This window comes from Anolis sagrei, chromosome 1 (assembly GCF_037176765.1).
Source record: "Anolis sagrei isolate rAnoSag1 chromosome 1, rAnoSag1.mat, whole genome shotgun sequence".
Taxonomy (NCBI): Eukaryota; Metazoa; Chordata; class Lepidosauria; order Squamata; family Dactyloidae; genus Anolis; species Anolis sagrei.
The window spans coordinates 243,872,664-243,891,428 of NC_090021.1; the positions used below are offsets into that span (position 1 = coordinate 243,872,664).

General features: G+C 40.8%; 1 protein-coding gene across 3 annotated transcripts in view; it reads right to left on the reverse strand.

Moving 5' to 3' along the window:
- DUSP8 (dual specificity phosphatase 8) overlaps positions 1 to 18,765 on the reverse strand; it is a 114,699-nt gene that overhangs the window by 18,808 nt on the left and 77,126 nt on the right. Inside the window, exon 1 of one of the 3 annotated variants that reach the window (XM_060768785.2) lies at positions 14,718 to 15,176. The exons of the other annotated variants lie outside the window; for them this stretch is intronic. Within the exon in view, the coding sequence (XP_060624768.1) occupies positions 14,718 to 14,835 (118 nt within the window). The 5' untranslated portion in view covers positions 14,836 to 15,176. Of the gene's footprint in view, positions 1 to 14,717; positions 15,177 to 18,765 lie in introns of those variants that run through there. 3 annotated transcript variants of the gene reach the window in all.

Below are 18,765 nucleotides of genomic sequence, written 5' to 3' on the forward strand. Positions count from 1 at the left end.
ATATGAAGTGAGTCTGCTGATCCACCTAGAACGTGAATATATGGCCCTACAGATCTTTTGGACTACACCTCTCACAGTCACTTATCACTGATCACATAGGGTGGAATAATGAGAGTTAAAGGCCAAAGTATCTGTAGGGTCAAAGGCAGCCTGCCTTTGGGCAGCCCCCCCCCCCCCCATCTACAAGAGAGAGCTAGTTTGTCTAATATACAGAGGCTTTGTAAACTGAAGATTCACATCAGTTGTGGGAGAGCTGGATACATCTGTGGATATACAAAACTGCCTGGGAGTTAAACCACAAAACAGATATGGTAATACAGTAGAGTCTTGCTTGTCCAACATAAACGGGCCAGCAGAACGTTGGATATGTGAAAATGTTGGATAATAAGGAGGAATTAAAGAAAAGCATATTAAACATCAAATTATGTTATAATTTTACAAATTAAGCACCAAAACATCATGTTTTACAACAAATGGACAGAAAAAGCAGTTCAATACTCAGTAATGTCATGTAGTAATTACTGTATTTACGAATTTAGCACCAAAACATCGCAATGTATTGAAGCAGTAGTGGATCCAGGTGGGAGGCAGACTGTGTTAGATAATACAGAATGTTGGGTGAGCAAAGGTTGGATAAGTGAGACTCTACTGTATAGAGTCCTTCCCTTGCCTGCTGCTTATGTTCCCCCTTCAACAGAATACTTCTTTGATAAGCAAACTGCTGGTATAAGAGTTCAACTTGGAAGTAAGGTGTGAGTGTGAATAAAAAGGTCTATAAAAGTGGAATGCAGTTTACAAAAGATTTGTACAGTCACAGTTTACATGCCACCAATCTATACCCGCCAACACACTTAGGGGGGTACAGATTGAGAGCATGTAAAATGTGACTGTGCAAATCTGTTGTAACCTGCATTCCACTTTTATAGATCATCCCTTTTCTTTCTGCATGGTTCAAGTACAGTACAACCATGCTTAAACATGAGGGTGTGTTATTGTTTGCATGAGATCTTTAATTGGAAATGTCACAAATTGAAACTGGTACAACATATCCAAAACACATACTCTAGACCAGTGGTTCTCAACCTGTGGGTCCCCAGATGTTTTGGCCTTCAACTCCCCAAAATCCTGGTCGTGTCGTGTCAGGAGCAACCACTCCTGTTGTGAGAGAATTGGCCGTCTGCAAGGACGTTGCCCAGGGGACGCCTGGATGATTTTTTTTATGCTTTATCATCCTAGTGGGAGGCTTCTCTCATGTCCCCGCATGAGGAGCTGGAGCTAATAGAGGGAGCTCATCCGCCTCTCCCCGGATTCGAACCTGCGACCTGTTGGTCTTCAGTCCTGCCGGCACAGTGCTTTAACCCACTGCGCCACCGGGGGCTCAGAAATCCTGGTAAAATGGCTGGGATTTCTGGGAGTTGTAGGCCAAAACACCTGGGGATCCACAGGTTGAGAACTACTGTTCTAGACTAAGACACAATTCCTTCAATGGATACAGCCATCCTCCCTTAAAAAAGTAATGTTAAATACTTTAACAACCTGTGCCCCAACAAACACCAGTTATCAAGACAATTAAGCAGGATGGAAAATTAGCACTCTCTCTTTTTCCAGGCAGCAGACTTGCTGCCAATTTTGTGGGTAAACATTTTAGCAAGTGTGCAGGGGCTTTTAATTCCAGTGAGGATTCACCAAGGGAAGCAGTGCCCAGGATCTTAGATTATGCTTGGCACATGTCCTGACCCAACTAACCCTTGCTTATGGGCTAGGTGGGCATGAGCTGGCATTGGATCTATGCATGAAATCAATTCAAAGGACACAGAGTATGGGAGAGAGAAAATCAGGTTCAACCAGGTCCCATTGCAATAAATTGATTTCCATGCAAGGTTAACCTCTTTTCATCTGAATTGGAGTTTAGACACTCCTTTCAAGAAACAAGTGGTAAACATACAGAGATGGGACTGGAAAGGGCTAGAGGAACGAGGGACAAGAAATGAGAGCAAAACAAGGAGAGAAGGTGAGGAAGTGGACATGTGAAGAAGAACAATGTCAAGGGATGTTGCCAAAGGGCTAGTGGAGTGAAGTAGGACATAAGTGCACCAGCTGTCATTTATTGGTATAGTCTTGGAATCTCTTATTTCTTTTTTCTCATTAAGAAGCATAATATTCATATTAATCAAACTGCTGCTTAATTTGACACCACTAAGACCATGAGCAGGTTTCTTGACACAAATGGTAATGGTGCTGTCATTGCTATTAGTGTTTGTTAACCGACCTTCTAGCAAAACAATATAAGCAACAGGTCCCAGGCTTGTACAAGCATGGCTCTGTTATTTGCTGGGCTATATAGCCTGGGAGTGGTATTCTCTTGGCATGAGTGGAATTAAGCGAGGGAGTGAATTGTATGTGGGATGGGGTGGGTGGAAAGAGCTCTCAGATTTCTCCGGCTTTCTCTGGCAGCAAGTCTGGCTGAAGCTTTGGGATAAGGAGTTTTTTCTTGCCCTATTTGGAATCCTGAGGCCGGCCAAAGCCATTCAAACTTTGTTGGAGTATTTAGACTAGCAAATACTAGCAAACACCCCAACTGATTGAGATAGTGGTCTACCGTACATGAAAGCAATGTGATAAGAACAGGGATCTAATATGAAGAGCAGTCTGGGTATCTCATTCTTTTATAACCATAACATAAGAAATACATTACAAAAGATTAAGACCTCACGACGCAGCACCTACTCACCTAGATTTTAGCAGAGAAAGAAAAGAAATTAGTGCTGGCACAAACCCTAATTTTTGTAATCACACTATTCACATTTCAATCTCCCTATTTAAGCTATGCGAAGAATCATGGAAACATTACGGCAGGGTTGTCAGACTCATTTTCATTGAGGGCAATATCAGCCTTATGGTTGCATTCAAAGGGCCTCTGAATCTATGGACAGAAAATTCATGGATATAGAGAGCCAACCATATTTTTTTACATAATGGTCAGTGCTCTGTACTTTTTACCCGATTTGCTCCTCAGATGTTATTGAATGACAACTCCCATCACTTTTGATTATCTACTATGTAGACTAGGGATAACAGGAATTGCAATCCAACAGCACTTGTTGCTCTGAAGTTGGGAAAGGTTAAAGAACATTTTAAAGTCACACATCCTATCCACAAGCCTTGTTTCTAAATTCAGATCCCAATATTCTGATGAAAAAGAACAAACTATAGCCTTCCAGATGTTACTGTATCACGACTCCCATCAGTTGTAGTCATGGTGTCTAATGATGAAGAATACAGGAGTCATATTACAGCATCTAGTGGGCCAACCAATTCAATTTGTACTGTTTAAATGGTTTTTAATCTAATTTTAATGTTGTAACTTACGCAATTGTTGCTTATTTGTTGTATATGTGGGGCTTTGAATTGTTGCTGGCTGTAAGCTGCCCTGAGTCTCCCTTTGGGGGTAGAGAAGGGCGGGGTAGAAATATTTGAAATAAATAAATAAATAAATAAATAAATAAAATGACATGTTGGGCAAGATTCGACTCGCAGGCCTTAAGTGTCACATATGCGCATTAAGGAATCTGATCTCAGGCCATTCTGCAGGTACCAAGGATGGCTCAACACTCTGGATTCTCGGGAGTTGTAGTATTACAAGAGCTTTAGCCTTCTCTGCCAAAACATGCTGGTTCCTCACCAAACTACAAATCCCTAGATTCTGTACCATTGAATCATGGTAGTTAAGGTCCATGTTCATAGTAAATCAGTTGTCACTCTTGATTGTATTAGAAACAACTGACATTACTGCATGCTTACTCTTAAATTTTCAATAAAGGCTTCTGATGGTATGCTTAGCTGAAAGTTGAATTTATCATAAACTCTTTGGAGACTCACATGCACACATTATAATCTTGTCTAACACCTAATCATGGGAATAGTGGTTGGATTACCACATCTTTAGAATAGATAATGCCTTGAAACAATGTTGTTCCCCTCTTCCCACTGTCACTACACAGAAACTGGGAAGGGACTTAGAAGAGAAAATGTAAAGCTAAAAACAATACATGCTACTTCACGTTTCCTAGCATAGAAAACAAAAATAGCTGGCAATTCACACATAATCCTTATATTATTGCAATTGTAATGTACACAAAAATATGAACATAAAAATTCTTTTAAAAATATTGCTTAATTTCATGTCCAGATCTTGCTTATGGCAATTAAGTGAATTTATAGCAGAGATGAGATTTCAGATCAATGTCTCTCTGAATGGGAGTGATTCTGCATGTAACAAAGCTCAATGTGTTGCTCTATTTAGAAATTTCACATAAATAGCAGGAGAGATGGGCTTGATTTAAAAATGCAAAAAGAAGAAAAATGACCTTCATATTTAGTAACACTTAAGTGGCAGGAGTGAAGGAATTAGTTTCCTGCTATATTAAATGAGGACAATATACAATTCACCAACTGTGAATATGCCCACCCACCTAGTGCTTTTCACAGTCTACAAATTTTTTGTTAGAGAATCTCACATTTTATGCTGAACTCAGATTTACTGCCTATAACCTTAAGTCATCAAATTTAATTTGGAGGGTGGGAAGCCTCCCTGCCCTTACAGTTAACAAAGCAAGCTTGAAAACAGAAGGGTAACATGCCTGCAGGGTATGCTGAATGATAAAAAGCAAAGAAAAGGAGCTCCATGTTTGTAATATGAGGAATGAATTATCTTTTTTAACTGAGTTAACAATATTGGTTATCTCGGTCAGCTTGTTCATCTGATGTAGTAACCTATGTCTTTACATAAGTTATTTGAATGGAGCCTCCACTGGCTTGCTAACTGAAAGGTCGCAGGTTCAAATCCAGGGAGTGACGTGAGCTGCCACTGGTAGGCCCAGCTTCTGCGATTCCAGCAGTTCAAAAACATGAAAGATGAGTAGATCAATAGGTACTGCTCCGGTGGGAAGGTAACGGTGCTCCATGCAGTCATGCTGGCCACATGACCTTGGAGGTATCTATGAACAATACTGGCTCTTCGGCTTAGAAATGGAGATGAGCACCAACCCCCCAGAGTTGGACACGGCTGGACTTAATGTCAGGGGAAAACCTTTACCTTTACCTTGCATATAATGATAGCATTGTACAAACAGAATATTGAAATCAAATGGTGAACTGTTAGAAAAGAGGTATCAATCTTGTGTCCCTCCAGAAGTTTGGGCCTCCAACTCCCAGAAGCCCTAGTCTACTTGTCCAGTGGCCAGGAATTTTGGGATCTGTAGTCCTGGAGAGCCACAAATTTGACACTACTGTTATAGGACATCAAACATTGTATAGTGTTATGACACTTCCTCATTCTACAATACTGATAACAATGCAAGTTGTTAGTCACATCATCAAGGAGTTGGCAGGGAAGGGAATGGCTCACCCCCCCCCCTACACACACACACCTCTTAAATTTCATTTTTCTTTCAAGGTTTCTTGTGCAGGTGTAATGAGTCTAACCTTTTGCCAGGAAGGCCGAGGCCTGAAGTCAGTAGCTGACATGTTGAGAGATAGGCAGGAGAGCTAAGAGGCAAGAGGGAGGAGTCAGCCGGCTCCTGATTGGCTAGAGCAGTCAGGGGAGGAGTTAGGTTTTAGAGGGAAAAAAGGCTGTGTCTTTTGACAAGCGGGGAGTTGAGCTTTAAACATTGAAGACTGTAGAAGGATAGTTAGGAAGAGGGAGCTGAGAAGATTTTAGGCAGGGAGAGAGAACTTTTGAAGTGAGCCTTGTAGTTAGAGCATAGGAAAGGCAAAGGTTCCTGAGTCACTGTACATAGTAGGGTCAGTGAAGGAAAGCCTGGTTTGCTCTGTGAGGCAGTCAGTGGACTGTTCTCAGGGACACACTGTGTCAGTGTAGAGACCAGTGTGAAGCAAGGAACTCACAAGAAACAAAAGTAAAAGTCTTAAGAGAAGACTGTTTGTCTAACCAGCTAAGCCTCTGAAATGCATTAAGCTTTTGTACCACTCTTATTAAGAGTTGATTTGTTCATCAAGTTTTCAAATAAACCTGTTTATAGTTTCATCTTAAAACTGGTGTCTGCCTCGGTCTGTCACAATCATCAGATCTCAGCAAGTCTAAAAGCAATTCTAATTTCAGTCCAGTCAGCGAAAGAAGCAGCCGTTATAGAAGAACTAAGGGCTTGGACAAACTTTACCTATTTTCACATTCACACTTATGTTTTCCTCAGACATATAATTGAGGTGGTGGCGGCGAATCTACCTATTACATCAGTCATTAACAACGTTAATACAGTTGGTCACTGAATAATATTACTGAGGTGGGATAAGAGAGACTTTCCCCCTTTGTCACAGTCATTTATTCTTGTTAAAGTAGTGTCCAGCTGAACGCTAAACCCTTCACACTGGTGGGCAGTGGTGGGATTGTGTGTCCCCCCTGCCCAAGATAGCGTTTATCTTTGTTACACTGGTGGCAGCGGTGGGATTGTTGTCCCCTCTGCCCAGTGTGTCGTTGATCCCCTTTATAGCAGGTGAGTCCAAAATCTAAGTCTTGTGCATTTTTTTTCTCAGAATACCTTTTACAATCATTTTTCATACAAGTAATCACTTGTATCTTAAAATGCTTATTGAGGGAAAGTAATTTTTAGATAACTGATGCAGATATATTGCAGCTAGTGTATAACCAACAGGAAATTGTTGATGTTTTTATCCCAAACAAAAGATTGCAGATGGAAAATTTCAATCTTACTGGGGTTTCTTCAAACTTGATTTCTTTGATAATATATAAACTGTTTACTATTCTTTGCCACTTATACCAGTTGACAAAGCTGATACACCTTTTTAAAAGCGATAAAAAGAGATATCGAGTGATGATTGCTGCCTTGAAAGACAGTGGGATAATTCTATATTTCTTTTCAAAGTTACTGTCTTGAAAGACACAGTGCTACAGTCATTTTGGAAAACTTGCATCTTAGTCCCTATCTATGGTTTATGGTAACCACTGCCCATTCATCCAATTACTAACGCCTCCCCCTCCAGACACACACACCCCTTTTGAAGAAGGTATCAGGGAAGGTTGTGGTGACACCACTACAAACATTCTTGGGTGAGACCAATTATCACTTACCGGCAACATGTGAGAATGTGCCTCTTGACTTTGAATGGACCCTTTGGAATACTGGAATTCATATATGAGCCAGTGATTTTGAGCTGAAGACAGAGATTTTCCCACCATATGTTCTCAGATTGCTGATCGAATAAATGACTGTTTACTAGGCTGAGTTAGACAATATATGGATAGTAAAACTATTACGTAACTACATGTACAGTTCTGGAAAAACCCACACAAATCACAAGATTAATATGTCAATTTTCTTATGAGTACATCTCCTTAGGGATGTTTCTAGTGTCTTCACCATAGTATTCAAACCTCTTGTAGTTTGAGTATATTCCCATTTATATGTGAGTGAGATATTACCTTCATCCCTTTAACATGCATACGAAGACTGGGCCACAACAATGACTATTCAAGACAAAACATTAAATCTACGGGAGAGTGGCCAAAGCCTGTATTCCAGAGGAACACAAACAAACATCCACAAGCCATCTACAGGATTTCTGCAATTTTCCACAGAACCAACTTCCAATGGATTCACTCATGGTTTATCAACTTCTTAGCAGTTATAAGAGATCCCAGCTACTAGCAACTATTCAGGAAACATATCTCAAGAGTTCAAGCGGACAGCTTTGGAACCTTTGAAACGGAAATCAATAAAGTCATAGGTTGGGATGTAATCTCTATGAGTTGTCCTTCAACACATTAAAAAAGTATTTTGAAACTGTAAGATGTAGGTTCATTTGCTTGAGAAACACTAGTCTGTTTCATATGGTGGTGCTAATCAACTGTTTATATTCAAGTGCTTAGCATGTTTTTCATCATGAAAAATTATTTTAGTACACACACACCTACACACACATGTCAGATTCTCTGCATTTGTAAATAATGCCATCTTTCATGAACGTCTCTGCATTTTTGCTATCCTTTGATATTCTTTCTTTCTTTTTCTGTTCACCATTCAGTGAGTTGGGTGTTACTTATTTTTTTCACTTTACTCCTCACCAGTATTCGTATTTTCATTATATATATATTTAAAAACCAAAGATTTGGAATCGTTTTCCTTTGTCTTTATCACATCTGCTGCCCAAGCGTTCCCTCTCATAGTTGCTTCCATTTTCAAAGTAGTCATTTTAAACTTCTGATTGTTTGGCCACACTTTTAACTTTTCTGTCATTCTCTTCCCAAATTCTGATGCTCAATTTCAGCATAAGCAAGGTACATCTGCAACAAGTGTTCAATTTCCCTTCCATTTTTTTTGTTCATCATATCTGTCTTTGCACACTTTTTATTACTATTATTTAGAGTTGTGTGTGGAACCGTTTTCCTTTAGTACATCTGTTCTGTCATTACTTTTGTTACCTTCAAGAGCACATAACGGGAAGGCCCCTTGAGGTACAAAAATCAGCTCAACATGAAAGCAAGTGGGAGCCAATCCTGGCTCCTTGCCTGCCTTTCATGAGCTTGTGGTACTCCATGCTTCCTTGCCTTGTAAAGAGCGAATGTGTGGCATGCATGCCCAGAAAGCATGCCTACCTGCAGCCAAGCACCTCCTCTAGAGTAAGAAAGTCAGAACTTGTTTCCTTGCCTTGGAAAATGTGTGTGTGTGGCATGCAGGCCTGGAAGAGAAAGCACACATGCCTGCCTGCAGCTGAGGGCCTCTCCTCTAGAGTAGAAACAGGTAAGAAGCCTCCTTAAAGCATGCACCTGCCTGCAGCTGTGTGCCTCTCCTCTGGAGTAAAGCAGCCTAAATGCCTAAAATGGCAGGAAAGGGAGCCTGGGAAGCCTCTCCCACCAAATAATGGACTGATAGAAAATGGATCTTTCAGCACCCCAGAGCGAAAACAGATATCTGCCCTCATCTCAAATATGTCAATTTCTTCACCTACTCCTTCATCTTGTTTCTTTTGTGATGCAGTGGTTACATTGCTCTTTGCTGCCGCCCCCCCCCCCCTCTAGATTTAATTAAATTGAAGTCCAGAAGGAAGCTTGCAACCTTTTTAAAACAGTGTGATTGATTATAGCCAATCTCAGACATTTTGGAATGTCCCCATATGGTTTTTAACACACAAAGTAGACTTTAAGTCTGTGTGTCAGATTTGAGAGATAGTCTGGTGTAGTTTTAGGAGATTGTATATGTATATATTCTATCTTCGTATTACATTACATTTTGACTTTAAGAAAAGTGCATTATCAAATAAAAGAGGCACACAGTGACATATTTTTAAAATATTAAACACTGAAACCTGGTTTATATTAAAAGAGCTCACCAAGTTCATGATCAAGTCATGTACAGGTTGCCAATGTTCTTTGCCATATACTTCTGGTTTCTGATGCTGTCAAGGGAAGCTGCCATTTTTGCCAGTTCCCTCTCATTCATCCCACCTTTTCAAATAACAAATCCTCTCATTTTCAGGAACAATGATCTTGAAAAAAGATCTTACTCTGCTCCAATGCCCCCCCCCCCCACACACACACACACACAAACCATACTTGTAGGCTGTGTTGAATAATTTCCTTTAAAAACAGGAATTAATAAAGTCTAGCAATTGTAGCATCAAAGATAATACGCTGATTATTCAGAACTGCAGTTTCTTTATGCTGTTTTTATGTAGGCAGAAAAACAACAGACTGGTTCAACATTACCATGCACTGATGTGCAACCAGCCTTTGCAGTCTGCATTGTGGCATGGATCAACTGAACATCAGTCCTGCACCAATTTAGAACAAAGCCGCAGGATCCAGACAAAAGGCTTGCTCAGTCATTGGTGCACTAACTATGCCAGCATCTGTATGGCTCACACTTCACAGTCTATTAATTTTGAGAACAATGTGCCACCCAACCTTTCCATCTGTTTCTTGCCATACCAAAGTTGTGTCAGTGAGGACAATAGGTGCAGCCAGCCTTAGCTTTCTTTGCAAGGCACATGCATTTTTGCTCTATTCTTCTTTAGGGGAAAAGGCATTTTCCTCTGTTCCTTGCAACCAGACAGATGCTTGCCTTGGTTCAAACTGAGTGGAGTCTGAGAAATATCCCTTCAGCAGGAAGAAACTGTGACAATTATGGTTTAGTTTAATAAGCCCACAATAATCAATTCCTCTGTTTTTCTTGACTTTCTTGGACAGCAAATACTTAATTAGTACTGAAATGTTATTTTATTTTGTGTTAAGTAGGAAAAATGGGTCCATTATTTGTGTGTGTGTGTGATACACACACACACACACACACACATACAAACACAGGGGTGGCCATCTTGCAAATGACTGTGACAAGGGGCTGTTTGTGTGCTAGGAGAGGGGTCTAGCAGTAATCCTTTGAAACTCTATGTCCAACTCTTTCAAATGGGAGAAGTTTCACTCATTGGTAGTTTGTGGTTGTAGAGATATTGCAATTTCAAATCAAGTCCATCTTTTTCAAACATGCTATGTGAGTGTGTATGTCTACTTTGAAAATAAGGGATTACTCCACTCTATGGAGCATGAAGCCACCTGCTAGGGAAGTTGAGTGATAAAATTTAAATCTAACAGGAACTAGAGGTGTTAAAGGGCATATACCTTAAAATAGGATTTCACCCCAACCCACATGCACCTTACAAAAAGCCCCAGCACAGCTGTCGTCCTGGGTGTTATGTATTGATACGTGTCTTTTCTGGACAGCTCCTGTAGCAGACATTAAAAAAATGCTTCTGGGAGGAGTACAGGCAACTGTACACACAAACATACCCCATCTTATGACCCCCTGCTGCTTCTCTCCATTCAGCACGAGTGTTTCCCAAGTAGTGTTTCCAAGTACCATAGGGATTTTGTTTCATAAACGTGAAACAGAAGAGCGAAGGGAGCTTACTGGAGATGCCTTAATGCAATCGGGCAGTGCAAAGACATTCCTTAACCACCTTGTAATAATCTGGTTGGGAATTTTAAAAAGGTGCAGTACTCCCTCCCAATCCCAGATTTTCAATGCATGTCTGTGAATGAAATATAGGCTCTAATCCACTACTGATGATTCTTAGACATGAAATTAGGGTGTTACTTCTTTCTGGAGCATAGTATAAGAATTTTTGGGTTATCATAGGTATGTGGTGCTATTATCTCTGTCCTCATCCATAAATAAGAAATAATTCCTGTTTTTAAAAGAGGCTGTATTATTGCAATCCCAATGGATATTATATTAGTAATACTAATCTAAAACACTGAGAATGGAAAGCTGCAGCTCAGTTCACAGAACATTTGAATAAGCCTTGCTTGTGCTTATAATGAAAAGCACTTTTTGTTTTACCTTACATAGGCAAATTTTCCATCAATGACAGCAAAATGTGACTGGCTTAGTTATTTATAATGTAATGCACATAATATAATTATAAAACAATTTTAAAACATTCATCTATCTCCTGTTCACTCCACCCCAAAGTCAAAATCATATTATTACCAAGCCATGGGGAATGACACATTATTTTCTTCTTTTTATTCAATAAAAATTCAATAATTGTACACTAGAAAATATGGGCATTGAACAAAGAGAAATATACAGGCTGCATAAGGAGAACTGTATCCTTATGTCAACATGGCAAATCCTTAGGAACGCACACCTTGTTTCCTCTAGCATCTTTTTCATAATGGAAAAAAGGAGGGGGTACTAAATTTTAATACTTGAAAATATCAGTACAAGCTTTGAAAATTCCTTGGCTTTCACAACTTTACACCCCTTTTGCTAAAGGTGCTGCTGTCTCCTACCCAGTTCTTTAAGTGCAATACAGAAACCTACATTTTTTTTTGTTTCTACATAAAGCGGAGTTCTTGAGCATGAATAGTATGTTTTTGTCACTGCTTAGTATAGCTCTGACACAAAAGAATTGTGACTCTTGCACAGCTGAAGAAACTGGAGGAAAGCAGGGACAACACTTCCAGCACAGCTTCACATCTGACATTTTTTCCTGGGCAGATATTTATTTTTGAGTAGGAAAAAAGCATAAAAATGAAAAGGTAGGCAATTATGCTATTTTGATGTGTGTGCCACATATTTGCTCAGATTAGGATAAGTGGGCAACTAAAAAACCATCCCAATTGAACAGCATGGTTGGGCTGTTGAATCAGGCCAGAAATAGCAAAACAGCATTTTAATAATGCTTGTGTCCACTCTATACCAAAACCCAGGCATCAGGCAGGGACACTTGGCAGCATTTTCTCCCCCTTACAGAATTAGCGAAAGGCAGGTTTGGCTTCCTTCCTCATGTAACAAATGGTGCTCCACTCCTTATATCAACTCAATTAGCTCATCCATTGCTGGACAATGGCCAATTTTACATAATATCCTTTTTTGTATTATCAGAGTGGCCAGAACGTTCGGCACATTTCTGACGCAGCCTCGCTGGCCCCTTGTGCAAGGGCAACATTTGCTGTTTCACCAGAGTCAAACACTGATCTTTTTATGGTGGTCAAGGCAGTATTCTGAAAGAAATTTGGCACTTTCTCTTACTCCCTTCTGAGACTGCCTTCCCTGATCCCTCATGTTAAGTGGCTTTAGACTCTTACCTCATCAAGTTCCTATTTGAATTCTATTACTGCAGTGCAAAGGCTCAGTAGGTTGTTCCAGCTGTTTCCCCTCAAAATCCTCTGTTATATTGATTTTTACTGCACTCCCTCCTTGCATTTACTGACCTCTTGCCATGGCTACCATTCTATTCTTTTGCTAGCACCATCTGCTATCTTTTTTTCTCACTCCAGCTCTAGAATGATGTTTTTCTACATTTCCCAGTTCAGATCATTTGAAAGCAATAAACCTCTCTGATGATCATTACGGTATATCTTCTGTCTTTCCCTACCTTAAGGGAATCTGAAATGTACCCAAAAGGATAGAAAGGGCCCATACTACTATATTATAGCACTATGAATCCACTTTAACTACCATGGCTAAATACTAAGGAATCCTAGGCATTTGTAGTTTGGTGAGGCCCCAGAGGCCGCTACTAGCTGAGAATCCTCTAAATGTCCTAAGATTCTATATGATGAATCAGTGCAATTGAAATGGAATCATAATAGTATACCTGTGTAATGTGAAAAGACCCTTGACTTCCCCAAATTTTATAAACCAACACCCAAATCATACATCAAATGCTCTGAGTGCACTCATCATAGAAATGAACATCTGCCCAGACGAAGCCAGAAGACTCCACACTCACTATCCTCAGCTGATCATTTTTCAGTTTGAAGGCTTTGCCAACCCTGTCATACTTCCTAAAATGCTCATGTAAGTAGGCAAGCAATCCTTGTGTGTTTGTCTTCTAAAAGACAGGGCAAGGACAGAGTTCAAGAATTAATCTCCTGAGTTGCTGGTCCAGATTTTCCTCTGGTTAATGTTCCTCATCAGGACAAGCTTTACTGGTTCTAAGTAAAGAGAAATGTGTCATATCCATAAATGACCTATTACTAATAGCATCATCTCTCAAGTATGTATCGCCTGACATTAAAAAAAAAAAGACTCCCAACGCCCCACATAGGAGAATACTCATTTTGTAAAGAGTGTGGGAATGATGGGAAAGTTGCCTGGTTCCACCATTTGGCAATGTAGGTCATTCTAGTTTTTAGACCTGCGTTTCCCTCCTTATCTAGGTTTGCAAGTAATAAGCTGCTGCCTGGACACATGGATTCCCCAAAAGAGAAAGGCAGTTAGCCAGATTGAGAAACAAAACAGTGGGATTTATAGAGTAGTTTTTCTTAATGGGTTCTGCAATCACCCTGTCTTTATACTCTCTTTCTAGAGATCACTGCTTCCCCTACTTTCCTTTCCCTCCATCTACACAACCTGTTATGCATTGCTGCCTTTTCTAGAGTGACCTCTTAAAAAGATAGCAATGAATGTGCAATGCTTCTTCATGCATAAGGATGTCCCCAGGAAATTTCCACCGCTCCCTACCCCTCTGTCCTGGAGAAGTGAGTGTGTATAGGTTACATAAGAAAGGAAGAATCTGCCTTTGTCCACTGCATTCCCTATTGCATGCCAGCTTCAAGGTCTTCCAACACAACAGTAAAATTAAACATTTTTGTTACAGTTCCAGCCTTCTGAGATTAAAAAAAAGAGGCTGGTCCCCTGAATTTGATAGGAGGACCATAACATTGCATGTGTAGGGCCAGAGGGGGACATCACAACAATCAGCAGTAAATACCCATTTCTTTGCAGCTGAGCGGAAAGATCCCAAAACAACAGTACATCTGTTAATTGGTTTTTGGGGAGTGGGACCGAGGGAGGGAGGAAGATAACGACACACTGACACATTCTTGACAGCCCAATTCTGAGCACGATTCTCAGAGGTAGATTTCATAAATGAGCTTTATGCAAGTATGCATGCATAGGGACTGATGCCCATTTCTTGTATCTTACACATGCAGCAAAATGGGCACCTGACCACCCATTACTACTACTGACATCTTAAACTTGTGCTGTTGTTTCTCTGGTCCAGTGGCTGCAAAATACCAGTTGTCAACACACATACTCCTGTACATTCCAAAAGCAGAAAGAGGTTCAGTTTAAGAACACTATCTCTCACCCCAATCTGTTTATGCATTCACTACTTTTGCACCTCCACTTTTGCACCTCCCCATCTAAAAGAACAGCAGTAAATAGACTAACCTCTCATGTCCCTGCTCTCCTTCATCCGCCTCACCCTGATTTTCAGCTTCATCTGTCCCTTGTGAGTGTCTGGCCAGAACTGGTCCTCAGAGGGAGCAATCATAATATCCAAAGGCATCCAGGCAGCTGGGTTGTGTCTCTCCAAGAGCTACCTCCTGCCCTCCGAAAACAACAGCTGGCGGAGATGGGAGGGAGCCTCCTCTTTCCAAAAAAAAAAGGGGGGGGGAGAAAGGGAGAGCTGGAGGCACCCTGAGATCCAGCTTTTAGGAGAAATGAAAAGGGGAGGGAATGGGGGAGGGAATGGGACAGAAATATTCCTGCTCCTTCTCAGCAGGATTATTCTCCTCCTCTCTTCATTCCCTGATGTGCAGCGCCAACTCCAGTGAGCCTGAATGAGCTCAGCACATGAGCAACAGCCGTACTGATCTACCAAGGAGCAGTCATAGCTAACGGGTCAGGCATGCAACCGCATTCCTTACTCAGCACACAGACATGCAGTTTAACTCAAGGGCTACACTGCTGGCATATGGTTTGCTCAGCTGCTTAAAGAGACAATATTCCCTTTTTTACTGCCAACAGCTCTCCCCTGCTGCTATTCCAGAACTGTCCACCATGAACCAGCAGTCAGCAGGGGCAAGGGAAGCCCCTCTGGTGTGTTTTGTTTTGACAGGTTAATATATCTGCAGGGTAATATGAAGCTTTGGAATGTCATGCAGTCCTGTTCATCCAGTGGCTGCATGTTCTTTGTCTCTCCTCTCAAATCAGTGGCAGAAAGGAGGAGGACGTTGAATTAGCTTCAGATCACATCACAGATTGACCCCACTGTTCTGGCATAGTGGATTGGGGCCTCATACCACACAGAGGTAAACATAATGTGCAAATGAGATGCTTTGTAATTTCAAGTGGAGAAGCAAAACTTTATTGCCTTTTTACTGCCTTTGTTCCCAGTCAACTCATGGCAGGAGCAGGAGGAAAAACCTGAATCAGTGCTTTTTTCTCTCTCTTTTTTTTTTTTTTTGGGGGGGGGGGGGGAGAGCCTTCTGGCCTCTCTACTGATTTTTAGCAGTGGTTTTGGAAGTGGTAACAAAATGAAGATACTGGGAATGCAACTTGTTTGGGGGTGACAGTACATGTAGTTATACTTTCCACACATGTAGATAATACTGAGTGAAAAGAACCAATGGCTTGATGAATCAGAAGAAGTTTCCCCATTTTTTGGCTTTGTGAGCCTAAATGTGCTTGTCAATCAAATTCCCTAGTCTACTGGGAGTTGCTATTACCCATACTGACATGTGTGCAACCAATACACCAGAAACAAAGAGATAGAATGTTGCCCTGACCAAGTGCCCATACTCTCCTCCAGATCTCTCCATATTCTTTGAACACATATCTCAGTGATGCTTTCTATGCCTTTGTATGATTCCGGGTGCATCATACTGCTGTGGCTCAATGCTATGGAATCAAGGGGGTTGTGGTTTGGCAAGGCATCAGCATTCTGAAAGCTTAAAGACCTTGTAGAACTACAGCTCCCACAATTCCATAGCATTGAGCTCTGGCAGCTAAAGTGGTCAAACTGCATTCATTTTATGGTTTAGATATACCCTTACCTCTATGGATATACCCTTTGCCTCTATGGAAAATATACAGAATTAGATGTACATGATAGGATGCTTTGTCTCTTTAAATCTAAAGATTTAGGAGGAGAAGGAATTCAATGCTGAACTGTTTCATGAGAGTTCAGTGTTTTTCCTAAACAGTGACATCACTCCAGATGAAATCACCAGCATGAAATAAACCCTCCCACCTTCCCGCGCCATGATTGGAACCAGTGTTCTAATGAGAGTCGTTATTGTAACAAATGTGGGGCTGGTTATTGTCACATGTGAGTTGGAATTTAAAAAGGCATGTGCGTGTGGTGTGTGTGTACACGCGCATGCACATAGATTTTGAAAGAGAGACGATATATGAAAACATGAGATGCTGTTCACAGTTAACTCTCAGGAACTGTAAGGGCATGTCTCTATTGCTCTTTATGTCATGCCACTGTGCTACAATAGAGCAAGGGTATAAGAACATAACTTTCGGTTGCACTACATAGGCCTTCCTAATACTTTGAAACTTTTTTTCATGTCAGGAGCGACTTGAGAAACTGCAAGTTGCTTCTGGTGTGAGAGAATTGGCTGTCTGCAAGGACATTGCCCAGGGGATGCCCGGATGTTTGATGCTTTACCATCCTTGTGGGAGGCTTCTCTCATGTCCCCACATTGGGAGCCAGAGCTGACAGAGGGAGCTCATCCATGCTCTCCCCGGAATCGAACCAGCAACCTGTCGGTCTTCAGTCCTGCTGGCACGAGGGTTTAACCCATTGCATCATCAGGGTTCCACTTTTAAACTGGGTGATGTCTCTAATCTGGTAAACTTGCAAAGCCTAAATACTAAGTCACCACATTCCATCTGATCTTGGAAGCTAAGCAGGGTCTGTCTTAGTTAGCAATTGGATGGAAGACTGCCAATGAATACCAAATCTTGTAGGCTATATTTCAGTAGAAGGAATTGACAAATCCACCTCTGGGAATTCCTTAAACCCCCAAACCATAGGAAATTCATGGGGCTGCTATAAATTGACAAGCAACTTGAAGGCATACACCTACAAATCTGTTTCCTAGTTCACTTGTGAAACACACATTTCTGAAGCTCTGGAGAAAGGACTTCTCCAGCCATTTCATAACAGTATTATGACTGGGAGGTTTTTCAGGAAGCAGTATCCCATCTTCTATATATATATAAATGTTCTGTGCATAATGAGTACCTTAAAAACAAAATAACCAATGAACGAAGTCACACCAAATTTGGCAACAAAATGTCTCACAACACAAGGAATGACCATCACTCAAAAAATTATGATTTTGTCATTTAGGAAGTTGTAGTTGCTGGGATTTATAGTTCACCTACAATCAAATAGCATTCTGAACTCCATCAGTGACGGAATTGAGCCAAACGTGGCACACAGAACTCCCTTGGCCAACAGAAAATACTGGAAGGGTTTGTTGGGCATTGACCTTGAGTTTGGGAGTTGTTGTTCACCTTTATCCAGAGAGCACTGTGGACTCAAACAATGATAGATCTGGACCAAACTTGGCACAAGCACTCAATATGCCCAAATATCAACACAGATGGAGTTTGGGAGAAATAGACCTTGACATTTGCGAGTTGTAGTTACTGGGATTTATAGTTCACCTGTAATCAAAGAGTGTTCTGAACCTCATCATCGACAGAATGGGGCCAAACTTCCCACACAGAACCCCCATGACCAACGGAAAATACTCAAGGCCATCCAGGCCAACTCCCTTCACCAGGGCAAGAAAACATAATCAAAGCCCTCCTGACAAAGAGCCATCCAGCCACAGATATAGATAGATATGATTCACACACAGAGAGATATAGTATAGATTTGAAAGGGACCCCTGAAGAAGGACAATTATATGTTGCATGTTCCAGAGTAGGCAAATCAGACACTCTCCACATCAACACTGACAAAGAAACAGCAAGAAATACTGTTTACCCACAAGCATAAATAAATTAAATATATTAGAAACCAACACTTACTTTATTTTCCAGATCAACAGACTGGGCCACAGCAACGCGTGGCAGGGGACAGCTAGTATTTAAAAATCTTTAATGATGGTATTGGTCTTGAAGATGTGAATTGTTCAAATCCAGGATCATTCCCAACAAAAGTCATAATAAATACAATAATCAGGAAAAATATAGGATTGATATGTGCAAAGGGGTGTAGGAACTAAATACGTACCCTAAAGATACTACGGATTGCATACTAGTGGAGAAATCACAACACTGAATTACACAGCAAAGCCTCGGTTTTCTGTCTTTAAAAGAATAATACACATACACACCTCACTACTTGTTTTATCTTATTAAATTCCTTGCAACAACCATTCTCTTTTTTTAAGGCTTCTTCTACACTTTGTTAAGCATGTACTAAGTGCAGTGAGTAGACACTTTAAGAAAAAGACCCAGCTGTAGTTGT